The sequence below is a fragment of the Charadrius vociferus genome, unplaced genomic scaffold (assembly GCF_000708025.1).
Source record: "Charadrius vociferus isolate BGI_N301 unplaced genomic scaffold, ASM70802v2 scaffold218, whole genome shotgun sequence".
In the NCBI taxonomy this organism is placed as follows: domain Eukaryota; kingdom Metazoa; phylum Chordata; class Aves; order Charadriiformes; family Charadriidae; genus Charadrius; species Charadrius vociferus.
The window spans coordinates 57152-73644 of record NW_009650084.1 but is presented as its reverse complement, the minus strand read 5'-3'; the positions used below and the strand labels follow the sequence as shown (position 1 = coordinate 73644).

General features: G+C 41.0%; 1 protein-coding gene across 1 annotated transcript; it reads left to right on the top strand.

Annotated features, from left to right (window-relative positions):
- The first annotated feature begins 2991 nt into the window (after positions 1-2991).
- On the top strand, positions 2992-11308 carry LOC104292730 (uncharacterized protein C17orf105 homolog). The gene is made up of 4 exons (XM_009892146.1): positions 2992-3084; positions 6515-6595; positions 9088-9206; positions 11074-11308. Exons 1-4 carry the CDS (start codon positions 2992-2994, stop codon positions 11306-11308), a joined length of 528 nt encoding a protein of 175 aa, XP_009890448.1.
- Positions 11309-16493: the final 5185 nt, after the last annotated feature.

Sequence of the window (16493 nt, the reverse complement as noted above, 5' to 3'; positions counted from 1 at the left end):
CCAAAAGCAAACAGCGGAAAAGGCACTTGTGGTCACAGCGAACAACAGTACCTCCAAAACCATGATCTATATTGGGAGTGCAGTGGGAGAAGCAGCATCTTCTTTAACTTGTTCCATAACTGGGCCATAAGCATAAGCAGCTGCTGTAGCTGGCAGCTCCTGCACCAGCCCGAGCCCTTCTTCCAGCCAAGGCGGTGGAAAGGGCAGCAACTCACTAACCTGGCAACATAGTTCAAGGGGGAAGTAACTCAAGATTCAAATTCCCAGCCACAATGCCACCTGCAGACCTTACAGTCCTATGTATTATATGAGCAGGATTGCTCAAAAATCAGACCAAAAGAAAAAGAGATTAAAACGCAAACCCAGAAACCTATGAGAGCCGTAGGGTACAGAGATCTCAGAGAAGCAGCTCAGTGCAGTCCAAGATTTCCATACTAAAATATTAGACTGGTATTGACCATCTTGCATTTATGCTGCAGAAAACACTCTCTGCTTCGTGTGAAAGCTGAATGTATACATGTCTTGATACATACTGGAAAATGCTTTTTTTGCAAAAATCTTACTATGTTCATTATCTACTTATTTCTCATCTGTTATTTTTCAGCAAGTAGCTTTTGCTGTAAAGAAATTATATGCAAGCCCTTCTGCACACAACACAGAAATTCCCATGGCTGTCACTTCATAACACTGTATAACCTACAGAATAAATGTTTCGTAAATACCTGTGTTATCTTGTAGAGGTAGTAGGTCCAGTCCTCTGGATCGTTAAGGGTACTTCACAAGTCTGCTTGCGAAGAGTAGTGAAATGCAACTCTAAAGAATCCCCTGTTGTAGCTGTAAATTTAGACTGTGAAATTAGAAAGAGGTAGGGCCTGCTGTTCCTGTCTTCCAGCACCATCTTCTGACAGAAAGGACCTGCTGGACCTTAGGTAGTTCGACATTAAGACAGTCAGTTCTGAAACTGTTGAGCTTTGCTTTCCTTACCCCAGAACAAAACAAAAACCACCACCACGAAAAATCCACCCGAAACCAAGTTTAGCATGAATGTGTATATGGTCCACAGCTTTTGAGGGCAGAGAGAGCACAGGCAACCACAGCGGAAGTTTAAAGCCACTTCCCTTCTGTCACAAACTTTAATAGAGGAGCAGCTGAGAAATTATTCCCACTGATTTCAGTTTCTCGGTGGACCATGGTTTCATGAATGTTAGAGGCTAAGTTTTCCTTATATTTTAAGGGCTTCATCAGAAACAATGAGAAGCTTCCTTTGATAATGGTGCCCTTCAGATCTGTCCATAACAGATCACTACACATGTAGCATTTAAAAGATGGAGGCCAAGACCCTGCCAAGCAAATGAGGGCCTCAGTATTTCTCCTTGTTCAAGAGCAAAATATAATTGTATTGTGTGCACAGTTAGAATTTACATATATTTGAAGAAATGCATTTCAACTCTGTACTTTTTATTATTTTTACTGACACTCTCTACATCTTCCTGTTACATTAACAGGAAAATAATAAGAACGCAAGCAGCTGGAAAAACCTACTCTTCAATTCCTTCCATCATTTGTCTGAAAATAAGGGTGTTCGCTTTACAGCTCAAAATTAGTATTTATCAAGGTTTTAATTTTATGTCTGCTTCTGTTGTTTAAGCACCATTTCACAACAACTATAATAAAAATCACAAACCCCTATATCCAACCTTACTTTGCTACTGAAATGCAAAAGTCAATCAAGACAGAGATTCAAGAGAGTACTGGCCCCAATTCTGTGTTGGGTAGTTGTGTGACAGATGTGTTGCTTTTCCCCTGCACCCACATGAGACGCTGTGTAAGAACAACCTGCACAAACAGCTTTGTGCTAAAATGGAATATCCCCTGGTTCATCCTCGTACAGACCCATTCTGGTCAGTGAATTTTGGTACTGTCAGCCATAGGTTCCCTTCTTACTTCCTCATGCTTTTATATAACGTGCATTATCTTACCTGTTTCAAAAGGCCCATGACAGCTTCAAGTTGTAATTCAAGTCTTCGTAGGAACTATGGACCTTATCAAGAAAATGCATGAGCCAAAAGCAGAGGCCTTTGGCAGCCTGCAGAACCCAGCTTTAGGGTGCTCTACACCATGAGAATGGAAACATCAAATGAACTATGTCAGCTCAAGCCCAGCTTAGGAGGTAGCCAAGCTGAGCTTGAATGAGCAGAAGGACCTTTTCAATTTTCAGGTGGGTCTGAGAAAACATCTTTGCCCATTCATCTCCCTGCCAAACATAGCCTACAAAGAACGAAAGCCTAGGTGGCCCGGTGTAAGAACCAGCGGTCAGCTTGGTAAATAAGTGGCTTTTGCAAGTTTGTTTGAGCTTTCTGTAGCTCATTAGCAATCAGATGGCATACAGATAAAGAAAGGTGAAAAGGCTATTAAAAACCAAAACTATTTCCCTATGAACACATTTGCTGTGGTTTTTGAAAGGTGCATGCTTATCAATGAAAAAAATAATGTTTTAAACAAGTTATTGCAGTGCAAAAGATAACACCTCCCACTGTGGGTTTGCTCGGAGCATTACTGAGGCATGCCGTTCGATTCAAGGCTCAGCAAATATAGCCCATTATACAGTCCTTTGCATATTTACAGTAGTGTGTGAAGTATTATTAATAGCTTCCACCACTGTCTTTCCTTCATCCATGGGAAGAAGGTCTGGCTAGTGAAGTACAATTGGTGATCAGTTTTATATATGAATAAAATACTCTTTGGAATGCATTGCTATAACATTCAGTTCTTGTTTGCTATTCGTTAAATGTATTGTCTGAAATGCTACCACCAGCTATTCATTCTTTTTCTGAGCAGCGATGCCATGACAACCTCCACGTGACCGGCTACAAACATACCACAAGTCTCCAGGGCTTCGCTTTAGGAAAGGCTCAGGCTGGAATTACTCATACTCCTTTTTGTTTGTTTGTTTTTAAAGCCCAGATTCAGAGATGCTCTATTTTGTGCAAGATGCATCGAGCCTACCAGCCAATTTTCCCATGTGGCAACAAACATCTTCAGCTAAAATGGGACAAAGCAAAATATGAAGAACACAAGAAAAGGGTAGGTACAACTGTTTGATAAAGAGCAGAGGCCTTCGTGAAAGAGTAAGTTTACCCAGAAAGGCTACAGCACCTCTCTACTCATTTTTAATACTATTATGAAAGCTACTGATCAGCAATAAGGTACAAGAGATGTATTTTAAGAATATCCAGCAAATATAGGTATAGCTTTTGTGTCCATTTAGAATTGTCATAATGAAGTTCACCAAATTTAGAAGTGAAAGAGATATGGTCAGTCATCCTCTCCAAATCCCTAATAATGCAGGATTGCTCCCTCTTGAAAAATCTGTAAGCAGTGAATACTATCAGTAATGATTCAACTGTATTTCTACCTTAGGAAGATTTTATCACTAAATGAGTAGCTTTAATACGAAGAAATAGTTCTTCATTATTTCCAGACCGGGTCTGTTTCATTAACTGTATAAAAATATCTTCCTTCCTTCCTTCCTTCCATTGTTCCTATAATTTGACTTGCAGGTGGAAAAAAGTTAAACATGAGGCAGATAATTGAATTTGACATATTTTTCTAAGCAAATTGACAATATTGCAATAAATAAATAAATTTCCTTCTGTGTGAATTAACCTCGAGAGGCTTACTATTGTATATAAGCATGGCTATTTAAACAGTGGCTCTTTTAAAGCAGGGAACTGATATTAGTGTAGCTGAAATACTCTCAGCATCCGCTGTGCATACAGAACTCTTCTTTGTTCGGCATACAGAGCACTTCATACATGCGCTTAGGCATTCAGAGGCCAAGAACAGAGGTTAGATATCATCATGATATACAGTGAAGAAATGTATTTATAGAGAACAAAACATTTCCCACGACTCAAATGCTCTTGGATTAAACACAAGTGTTAATTTCTGAGTGCAAGCAAAGAGAAAGAGTAACTATCACGTTGGGCAAGGAACAGCTTAGAAGGTACAGAATTTTGTTCCTTATTACAGGGTTCGCACCTGGCTCAAGTAGTGACTAACAAGGTGTCCAATGGCCAAAGAGTGGCCTTTTCAAGTGTCCCTGTGTTGTCATGCTGGCGCGCTCCTAAATTCCCATGTTGGTTGCCCAGAAATTTCACTATTCCTTCTGCTGGCGTGAATTCAGGCTTGCTGCGGCAAGTGCCGGCTACCAGAGCAGTGGTACCTGCGGGCTGGGGTAACCGAAGGCAGCAGGGCAATTCGGCAGGTTGTCCTGAATGACACAGCCCACATGTAGCACAGGCTTTTGCTCTGCCAAGAGGGACAGGGATCACCCTGAGAAAAGGCTTTAAGGGCCTCTGCTTGGTGATGTGCAGGGCAAGCATCAAAGGAGCTCACGCACACGCACACACACACAAAAAGCCCCCACAAAAACAGATCAAGAGATAATGGGCAAAAATAGGGAACAAGGGAGAATAAGAGGTAACATACCAAAAAAACCCCAAAAGGTACACTTCTTGGAGAAGAACACTAAAAAGATAGCAATGGTTAGGGATAATTTTCTCCATGATGCAAAGGTACACAAAAAATGCCAGTACATTTCTATGTACACAACACCATGTACTTCCAGTTTGAATAATTTTGTTATTTTCTTAACAAGAAAGGAATGGGGCGGGGGGGGGGAAGACAGAGTTACATCTCCTCTCTGCAACATTCTGCATAGATTTAAATATAAAATGGCTCCAAAACAACCATGGCTCTGGAAAGCGCCACAACAGAGATTAGTGTGAGCTTAGAAAATACCAGGTTTTACCTTTTACTGTTGTGCATATTAGGACAAAAGACAAATTAATCATAACACTTTCCAGAAAATGGTATTATATTGATACTAATTCCACAGAAGAAGTGTTGTTTCTCAACCCACCTTTTGTTGTTCAAGTTTGAAACAGTTTGCATATCTATAAATCAAAATCAGAGTTTGCATAAATATCACAATTTTTCTTCACACCGGTGATTTCTACTGCCTGATACAATAACAACCCTATTTTACAAATTGCGTGTCTTCGTAAAATTATTTTTAAAATAACTTAATAGCATGATAATTTAAAGCACCTGAAGAAGCAGAGGAGCTAGCAGCAGCAGAAGCCAAAGCCACAAAACCCCTCATTTACCAAGTTTAGTTCTGCTACCCAGTAAAAATCAGCTACTTGACATGGTGGGATCTAGAAAGGATTAAGATGAGCGCACTCATCTCCCCCTGAAATCAACTGGAGCTGAGAGCAGTTAGCCCCTTCTGGGATCCCACCTCCTCAGAGAGGACTGCCACAAAAAAAAACAGCTGAATGTTTTCACAAAAAGCCAAGCAGTTTAAGTGAATTTCACACAAAGCTAGAAACTGCTAAACATTGTCCCAGTCAATGCTGTAAATTATTCACCCCGTTATAAAAGAAAAGAACCTGTCCTGGTAGTATGTACGACAGGTCTGCCATCAGGGATTCAAGCGTGGTTCTTGGCTCATTACAAAGTTGCTACAAAGAGAGAGGTGGAAAACTGCTGCACTCAGGCAGCTCTTTGGTCATGCCCTGTTGCATGGGGTTTGAGCTGGTGCTGTGCCTGCTGCTGTTACTTAGCCGCCTCTTTTTTTTTTTTTAAATAGCAAGTATTTCTTCTTTCTGTATTACTGAGTCTGCCTGAGCTGGAACAGTTCAAGTATGAGGTATAACAGAGGGAGAATATGAAATATCGTAGTATTGTTTTAACCAATCTGGTCTCACTCCCTGCAGGACCCCAGTCAGAGGGAGCAGTCTTCCCTCTAAATCCTGTCTCTGCTCCACTCCCCGTTACCAGCTTTTCTTCCACGGGGTTTCTTCAGTCCAAGGCAGCTCACAGATTATTCTTCTTCCTTGTATGTTGCACAGCTATTTAGGATAGCATGGAGATAAATATTACTGTGCCACTGAACTATCAACTCCAATTATTGGAATAATTAGATCCACAATTTGCTCTTGATGATCATTCTAAAGTGCTAATAATAAGAGGCCTGGGAATACTTTCAACACAAGAAGTCCTTTTCCAGTATTGCTTACCTCTTTCTGGCAGCATCCTAAATGTGCATCCCTTTGGAAGATCTGGCACAGCTTAGGAGCACCCAGAAGTTTTCTCTAGCTTTTTTATTTCTGCTGGATGCCTTATAAAAACTACCTGCCTTCTCTTAGACAGTCTTTCCTGTGTCATAACATCAACACCACCGTAACCGGACTTTACGTATTTTTACATTTCTCCAACATAAAGAGCACTTTGCATCTCCAGCAGACTTTAAAACAACTCCCTTTAACATTTTCACTTCCCACTACTCTTCTTCTGGGCAAGTCTGGCTTTGCTGATGTGGTGAATCATATCTTTAATAGTGTTACTGCTGGTTAACAAAACAGAACATGAGAATTAAAAGATCTCCCGTAATGATATGCAAGGGTATTTCCAACAAAAATGGATAAACATTTCATTTCTGTTGCAGATCCAGGCAGCAAAACCACTAGTGGACACAAGTGCCCCTGCAATATACAGCCACCTTCATCTGAAGTTAGGGAAGCTGAAGGTACAATATTGGTTATTTCACTGCACGCTAGCATGCCTACCTTCACATCTCCTCTCAAAGAAAACAAAAAGACTACCAGATGGTCACAATTTCAGGGCCTTTTTTTTTTTTTTTTCTTTTTTTCTTTTCTTCTCTCCTTGGTGCAGTGATTGTTGCAACAGGACTGTCAGGATCCATGAATAGCACACTCCCAGTGACATTAAATAACTGATTTTATCTTTCTGATTATTGATGAAATCAGAGCGCTTCAGATTAACAAGTGCTAAAGTGTTCAGACAGCCTCCTAAAAGGTACTTCTGCACAACCATGAAAAAAAAAAATCACAAATAACAAGAATAGCACAATCATCAAGATACACGCAGAGCAATGAACTGAATAATAGGATGTTAACATATTCAAAGCACAAGAAATAACAATGGGTAGCCTTGACTGGCAGTTATCCTTCAAAATCTTACTGCTCCCAAGAGGCAAATTTTTATTAAAACACAAGAGTGGAAAATAAATGGTTACTTAATTAACTCTGCTCGCTAAAAGGAAACAACAATGATTTAAAAAACTGAAATGTGAGCACAGTAGAAAATACGTGCAGCTAAACCGTGTCAAAGACTTAATTTCCAACACAGTGCCCCTCAGGCAATGGGAGCATAGCCCATGTAAGGACTTCAGAATTAATTTCCTTAAAATTGTTTATCATCTCACTGTGCGGCATCATAATCCCCAGGCACCTTAAAATCATTTCACTAGCAAAACAATTCATTTCTCCTCCATGCATAAAATCATATGCTATATTAGGACATGGATTCAATTGCTGCTGTTATTTTTTTCCTATTATTGTAAAAATAACACTGATAAAGTTCCTTTGAAAATGAAACACTGCATAACCCCCCCCCCCAGAGGTTAACAAGAAAAACACCAACAGGAACCCACTACCCTTAGGCACGTTGCTTTGAACTAGAGGTCCTGATACCTGGAAATGAGACTGTGGTCCTAGTCTTTTTCTCATCCTCCTTCTTTCCAAACTGCTACACAACGAAAGAAAAAATAAACCCTCTAATGTTGCAATCTTCTAGTGGCCAGTTCTTCTTTACAATCGTTCCCCTCCAGGTTATTCAGAGCCTGATGGGATTACTTAGTGCACCAGTTTTAGGTCCTTTTATACAACAATGTAACCAGCATCTGACCTGCTTTGGTTATAAATCCCAGCAAACAAGGCAGATGCACTAGATTCCTTACAGTACCTGCTGCTCTAACATGAGCCACTCAGAACTATCAGAGCAGGATGAGCAGGATTTCCTATTCATTTCATACAGGACATGCAATATTGTTGGAGTGCCTAGAATCCAATATGGGGGAAAAAAGGGGGAGAAAGGAGAAGAGTGAATTAGTATGCTCAAAACAAGACTATTTAGTCAGCGATTCTGTTCTGAGAAGGAGATGTTGAAGTCCAGCTAAGAAAAGAGTGCTTTCCCTGCTTTCCTCCATCCAGCCTCTCTCTGGTTACCTCCCACTCAGCCCTGCTGGAGAAGACATTCTTGGGACTCAGATAACTTTGAAAATAAGTTTTTCTCTTTGTCTCTCCCTCATTTCTTCCCAGTCCCCACAAACACACTTTTAGCATGGACTTGTATTCTTCAAAAAACAATATGGTAACATGTTTTGCAAATTAGACAATGCCCCAGGATATCCAAAGGGATTCTCCCTCCTCCACCGCACTCCTTCAATTTTCATCCCACTTTTGACACTAAGGCATTTTGCTCATTATACAGTTAATTTCAGAGATTCTTAATAATCTTCCATTTTAAAACTGAAGTTAAAGAGGCTTAAAATCATGCTAAGGTTGAACAGAAACAGCTTATACTGCCTCATACATCTCTCTCCATTTGATTGACACACCCAGTTGTGCTTCTCCTCTTAACACCAGCCTGCAACCCCTCCAGGACAAAAATGGCCCACAACAGGACCTAATCCAGACCTCACTGAAGTCAATGGAAAAATTGCCATTTGATCTAAAGCCCACCAAAGACAACAGAAAGACTCCCATTGTCTTCAGAGGAGCACGGATGAGTCCCATCATGTGTTTGTACAGTGTCCATCACAACAATCCAAGATTTTGACAAGAGTCTATGAAGGCTGCTAGAGACACAAGCGATAGTGATGATGCTGGAAAATACATTGGCAAATATTTATAGAAATTCTGCTTATACGGATGAAATGCATTTGCTAATCATGCAGGCTGCTGTGGTTGCAGACAAGTGTTCCAAGGTCAAATTGACAGCGTTGCAAAGGGCTTTCTCTCATTGCATCACCATTAAAATGGTGAAACAAAGGGTTCTCTCAACACTAGCACAGAGTTTTACCTGATCAGTGTCCGTTACACTCTGTGAAGGGGACAGCAATTTTGAACACCCTGTTAGATATCCATGATACATCACTACAGCTTTCTATAGCCTTGTAAAAACAGAAGCATTTCTTTATCCCTTCTGTACACAAAGTTGGAGGAAGATCGACTTTCCATCATCGAAAGAGACAATCGTTTGCTGCTGGAGAAGATGTCCTGCATCATGAGAACAAAGGGACCAATCAACAACAAAAATGACTATAAGGCCAAAAGGTAACATCAACAGCACTTTTTCTATGTAGTTATCAGGTTACCTTCCCAGGGACAAACATAGATAAGGATAAACTGCTCTGTGAGGACACATATTTTAAAAGGCAGCCTAAGGTATAACCAGCACTTCAGAAAGCCATTTGCTTGCCCTGTCACATAAAATCCAATGCCAGGTCATTTTCCTCCTACCCTCTGTTGAAGAGAACATGGCTTTAAAATAGTTTTTCAGTTTAATAACCGAGGGAATGAAAAAAATAGGGGGAGGGGGAAATGAGAGAGAAAGAACATTGCCCTACTTTTAGGGGAAATAAATGAAGCAAACCTATTATGTCTCAGCAAAGCTGTTGTTCCTGCTAAGTGAGTCATTGCTGCTGACTTTGCCAGTTGTTCCTACAGACACCACCGGAAAGAGGGAGATCCAAAGCTTAGAGATGAAATAAAAACAGAGCAAAAAATAGAATTAAAATTAAAAAGAAAATTGGAGCAGGCAGAAGTGAAAATATGATTTGCTGCTCAAAGGAGACAAAGCAAAATAGACCTTAAGGCCTTATCACTGGAGAGACTCACCTTACATATTTTTGATTCAGGAGAAAATTCACACCCCAAATAGGGCACAGCAAACCAGCCAACAGCAGGGACAGGCTTTTGAAGTGAAGAGAATGGTTTGCATAACTCAGGTGGCAGCTGTTACCTCCTGTGATTCATTTACAGACAGACAACTTCATGACAGACTGACTGCTCATCAGCCCTAAAGTGTCTCCAGACAGCAAAATGCAGCTCAGGTGCAAGTGACCTAGGTAGAACTCACTACAAGTCACCATCACGAATACCCTGACATTTGCACGGTTCCTTGGGAAGACAGAAATGATTTGAAACAGAGTTGGTCATGTCCACATCATGCAAATCCGCATCATAGCACTTATCGTTTGTCACTAGTGAATAACACCCAGATCAGTGCAGGCATCAACAAGCATCAGTTAACTCTGCTACCGAAGGTGTTATTTCACAAGATATGGAAGGAGCAGAACATCCTCCCCCTTTTCATTCCCTCTCTCCCTTCCTGATTCAAGTGGCAAACTCTTGTTGTTTTCTTTCGATTGACTCTGGTTTTCATCAAACCTCTCCATTAGCTAATTAAACTTGAGACAGCAGCAGCAAACTAACCCAACAAAACCAAACAAAGCTGGATAGTCTTTCTGCCACTTTCTGCAAAGTGATGAATTGCAGGGCTGGTGCAAGGGGCAGAGAATACCACACAGCTGGGAGCAGTGAGGAGGTGAGCAGGGGAAGGAAAAGAGCAAGTCCTTCCTTTTTTTGGTGGCAGGAGACTGCTACGAGATCAGCTCAGCTGCCTGGGAAAGAAATCACAGAAAGTTTCCAAGGCATTTGAGGCAGTATGCTTATCTCTGTAACCTTCATGCTTCCCAACTCGGTTCATCAGGTTTGTACACAAATTAAACGTACAAACCAAAGTAACCGAAGTTGATCGTTAAGGGTCTCAGACACCAGCTATGCCCTCACCTACAGTACTGCACTACAGCAATTCCAAGACTGGAGGGTTGGCATTAATCCAAGATAAAACTAGTATTTTTCCTCTTGTAAAACGTATCCAACCTCCCTACAGGCAGGGCTGCATTTGGAAGATACTGAACAAAGACTATCCTCTTAAGAAGGACAAAAGGATTGGGTTGCCAGGGCCAGTTAATGCAGGTCAAGGAGGAGCAAGTCCCTGTAGGAAAGGTATAAAACCTCTAGGCAAATTTTCCCCTGACACAAGATTGACAGATATTTCATGTTCTGGGTTCCCAGATGTGGGAACACAAACAAGTGTGAAGAAGCTTGATTCTGCTTATATGGTTTTCCTCTCTAGTTTAAATGGAGAAAAACGAAAGCAGGAGCTGCGGAGAGTGAACTGGGAGAACTGCGCCATTCTGGATAGAATTACAAAGTCCCAGCCTCAGTATCAAGTTCAGCAATGGCACGAGGATTGGCAACAAGCTGAAAAATACATGGCCAACATTGCAAGATATCCTCGTGGGTGGTGTAAATCACAGAGTCAAAAGGTAGCCCTGAGCTCCTGTTCTTGCCTTCCCGGTTATTTCTAGATCGGAACTGCCCGTACAGTGCATTTTGCTGCGCTTTTGCCCTGGGCATTAACTGCACGTGGCAGCCAGCCGCACAATTAACAGCCTTTCATTTATACAGACACTCTCATCAAATGAATCCCAGAGCGCTCTTCAGACTTTATTAGGTGATTTGTAAGTGCAGTAGTTTCTACAACCAGACTGTCCACCCCGGTGAGATGATGCTCTCAGAAATAAATCTAAAAAAAATTTAAAAAAAAAAAAAAGAAGCAATGGTTTACCGGTTCCCTGAGAGGAACAGCCAAACACTGCAGCAGCATTTAAGGTGACCAAGTGGGCATATGTATTGAGGGCTCCAAAACCTACACTGGCCATTCTGCACAAAGTAACCAGCTTCTTATTTTCATTAGTAACAGAGGTAACAACTAAACAGCTATATGAAGTATTAGCCAGCTTTCCCAGAGAAAGAAAACTGACCATCTTTAACCCTTCCACATCCAAACTCTCTGGCTTTGAGCCCACTAACTCTCAAACTCCCAACTTCCCTCCCAAACCAGAGGGAAGCTGCAGCACTGCCCACCAGGCAGGGAGCTGGCATCAGCTCTGCCTTTACCCATCCTCCCTTATCACCTTGGACTGCTGGGCCTCCATGGTCATGTGTTTCAATTTGGGAGGGATGCCCTCTGTCGTGCGAGTCTGATTCAATGTATACGGGTGTTGCTCACTCCCTGTAGTCAGTGTCTTACACATTACCTCTAGCCTGAGGCCACTGAAATAAATCTTTTTGAAGTCTGTAGTTTCTGAACATGCGTAAAAAGATTTTCAAAGGTGTAGCTCCTGCAAATCTATCCGAGTCTTTGGAGGACAGTAAGTAGTATTTCTTTTATCCCAGGACTATCCTTCTGCCAAATCTTTGGTCCCAGTTCTAATTCCAGAGGATTTGCTCAGGAGAGGCATAGCACTCAAATGAAAAAGCAATAAAAATTGTGTCATTGTAAACAAGAAACAGAACCTCTTGCCAACTTCTGTCCAGAAACCATTCTTGAATACAGCTATATCATTTTTAATAAAGATTTCCAAAACTCTTCAGTCTGAGGGAGAAAGCAAGTATAGAAAGCTTCAACCCAAACAGTTAAGACTTGACAAAGAAATAAGCAACTAAAAGGGAGGCTTCTACAATGGAAAATATTAGATGGCTTTAATTACTGTGGAAGTATTGTTACAAGCCAAAGAATTATATTAAAAATAGTAAGGTTGTAAAGCCCGGTGCTCCATAACCAGAAAATACAAAAATTATGGCTGTAAGATATTTTTTTCAGGTATTTATATGTTCATCAACTTTTGATTTTGGCAGATTTTTATAAATGCATAAACAAATTCTCATAGAGAACTAAATACATCTTGGAACCTTCCCCACATCAACTGTTAAGTCTGTGCTCTGTAATGAACACCTGTAAGAAGTAGTCACTAGAAAACACTTTTTTCCAGTCTCCAGAATCAAGGCAGTGACAGGTTCTTTATTTTACATACATGTGTATTGATTTCTCTCTTTTCTGGCAGAAACAGCACTTTAAAAAGAAAACATCTAAACAAGACAGAAAAAGAGAAAAGCAACTGAAAGAAGAAGGTATGAAGAGTAAGATGAAGGAAAAAGAAAGAGAACATGTCCACCATGGAAAGGGAAAGAACAACTAGAACACGACAGAATTCCAGAAAGAGCATTATTCCAGTAGTCTCCTGTGAAATCAATTTAGGAAGTAGCGAAGGGTTCTTACTCCCTCTTGAATAATGATGGCATTTGGAAATTTTACTGTCCTCAGCCTTCTGCTTTGCCCTTACTCTGGAAGTGAGTCCTTTACTGGTGTGGTGGACCAGCAGAACAGGGGGTTGTGAGCCCATTTTGTGATTGCAACCCTGTGCATCAGCATACTTTGGTTTCTGTAGTTTAAGTTAAAATATCACTGTTCTTACACAGGTGATAATTTCTAGCATTGGAAAAGACTGGACTTGTAAGGGTGGTAACCTTTTCAAATACGCAGCTAAATTCAGCAAAAATTATAAGCAGGACTCCAGCTTGGGCTGGGGTGCCTGGGAGAAGCAGGTGGAAGGATTCGTATAGTTTTGGATACCAGGGGTTTAAGTATTCTGTAAAAGTGGAGATATTAAACAGACCACGTCTTCAGTATAGTGAAAAAAGCATAAAGCAGGATAGCATAAAAGCCACTTCCCTTATAATTACCAACAAGACTCCTTTGAATTTATAAAAGCTAGCAAAGAAGGAGCCTAACTGGCAAAAGGATTGTAACAGAGCAACTGTAGCATAGCTAATTGATCTGATTCAGATTAGGGCTTTTTTCCCACAGGACAACTTTCATCTCAGCACCCAAAGTCTTCCCAGTGAGGACCCAGTTGGCCAACAGTGAATACTTCAGAGTGTGGCTTTTGGAAAGTCTTCAGAGGCTCTCTGAAGGAGAGGGTCTCTGAAAGCTCTCTGGACCAACGCCCTCCCAGCACAGCGACAGAGACCACTTCCTTCCTGACTCATGATTTTATACAGTTTTTGTGTCAGTCACAGTAATTGCATTCACAGAGCCAAAATACTAAAAATACATGAAATTTGCTTCTAGCTTCCCTTTTAATGGGATTTAGCGGCTTGAAACAAGGAGAAACTGCGCCATGTGACCCATCGGCTCTCTGCATGTTGCAGTCTACCACTCTTTTAGACCATCATTGATCTACAGTTCAGGGGACAGACACTTACATTCTGAAATGTATACTCTGTATTACTTATTTTTTAATTACATTTCTTCAAAAGAAAATGTGTATTAAAATCACAAATGAATCTTAGCATAGCCAAGCAGGGTAGCAGCAGTTCCCTCAGAAGAGGTATCAACCGAAAACGAGCAGGAAGGAAGAAGTATCGGCTCTTGCTTTATCTGAAGTAGAATTTAATCTGTAATCATTTTGCAGGCTTCCAACTTTCCAAGCAGACACCCCAGCAACAACTATTGGCTTCCTGGCACTTGGAAATGCTTTCTAAGGCATTTTCTCCTTTCTCATTTGCGATATGGTTCAGTGAGTAATGTTTGAAATGCTAAAGATGAAAACTTACTTTCAGAAGCACAGAAACTCTAAAGTACAAGACTATGTCTTTATAGTCCTGAACTGAGAGTAGAAATAACAGCTACCGTAACCCCCAACTCTCCAATACTTCACTGACTCTGCCATACAATTGCACACTCCTGACTTCAGAAAATTCACAGCTTCCCACGGCAGGATCCCTAAACTCGCCACACTAGAGAGAAAAGCTTCATCATACCTAAGTGCCTGGGTCAAGAAGGAAAAAGGATTCTTGTTGCCCAAAGCAACTGTAGGACTGCCCCGATGTGCTGGGGCAATATACATCCTAGAGTGCACTGAGTATGCCCAGACCCAGTGTAGAGGGGGTGACCCCCACACAGTGGTCAGCCACAGTGCTCCATGGCTCTCAAGCCAGCAGCCACGATAGGACAGTGCCAGGACAAATTCAGCCCTTGTTGTGCATTTCTATTACAGCAATCGCATCGGGCAAGCATGTGCCAACTCTTCCCTCCAACAGTGGCTCATTTCATAGAATCACAGACTCATAGAATGGTTTAGGTTGGAAGGGACCTTAAAGATCATCGAGTTCCAACCCCCCTGCCATGGACAGGGACACCTCCCACTAGACCAGGTTGTTCAAAGCCCCATCCAGCCTGGCCTTGAACACTTCCAGGGATGGAGCCTCCAAAACTTCCCTCGGCAACCTGTTCCAGTGTCTCGCCACCCTCATAGCAAAAATTTTTTCCTAGTATCTACTCTAAATCTATGCTCTTCCAGTTTGAAGCCATCACCCCTTGTCCTATCACTACATGCCCTTGTAAAAAGTCCTTCTCCACCTTTCTTGTAGGCGCCCTTCAGATACTGGAAAGCTGCTGTACTTCTAAAGGAAGGTTTATGCACTCTTTATACAAGAGCCAAAAAGACAGCAATTTAAAGAATCAAAACTCCCTTCACTATCAGAAGGAAGATGCCAGCTTGGATTTAATAGCAATTCTACTTTTTAATTAAAATGTCCTGTGCCCTTATGGCTGAAGTCAAACACCCCTGAAGTCCTCCGCTTCACATGGTTCCAGGTTGGATCATCAGGGCACTCTGTAAGAGGCCAGCTATCCTTAAGAAGTTATATCATTGAACCAAACAAAATTCTTGTTTCCTTTTCTTCTTTAAAACTTCAGATTGGGATGATAACCTAAAACATTTGACTGAATGCCACATGCCTTACAATTAAGTAGAAATATTACTCTCTTCAAATCCCCAGCTCAAAAGTTAAAACACTTTGCTACTGAAACACTGGTATGATCACAAGCCAATAGCCAAATAGTTGAAGCAAAAGAGAACTAAAGTATCGCTATAAAAAAGAGCATTAAGTGTTATGTGAAATGTTAATCTGAGGGTCAAATTCTGCTTCCATTTACACTATTATAAGTCCAGCCTATCAGCCTTATCTTCACTGAAATTACTGTGGATTAACAACTTAACATTAAGAAACCATGTCAAAAGAAAACTCATGACAGAGTTTTAAAGATGGCTGGGGTCGGCTTCACTACCTGCTCACTGCCATAGGAAACAAGAGGTCACTCTGCCCCTTTCAGCCCTCTCCTTGCACCTCTTTTCCATTCTGTTTATCTCACACCAATAATTGTGCTCTTTAAACCCTGAGCAGGGTCAGTTCTAGGATAAAAGTCACAAAGGAAAACTTTTTGTATTTTATTTTCTTTTTAGAAAGGAGAATAGTTTTCCAGTGGGTTAATGCGTTGAATCAGTTCATTGAAGACGAATTTAAGATTAAGGCCACAGCTGATGCATGGAAGAAATAATGCCACATATTCCTTCAGTAAAGTGGAAAAAAGGTTACTCACTGCCTGACAGTATTTAACACCAAAATAGCTCTCCTAAGGGTCAACAGAAACACATGGAGCCCAGCAAAATGGTTGCAACTCAATAATCCATGTTGGTTACCATGGAAAAATTATGAATATAGACACAATCAGGGTTTGTCCAAGTTAAGAATGACTAATCTGGTATTCACCACCAGCCGCCTTTTAACTGGACAGACACCAAGTATGAGTGTATTCATTTATATTTACCACAGTAAAAGGAATATTACTTAAATATTCCTGAATTA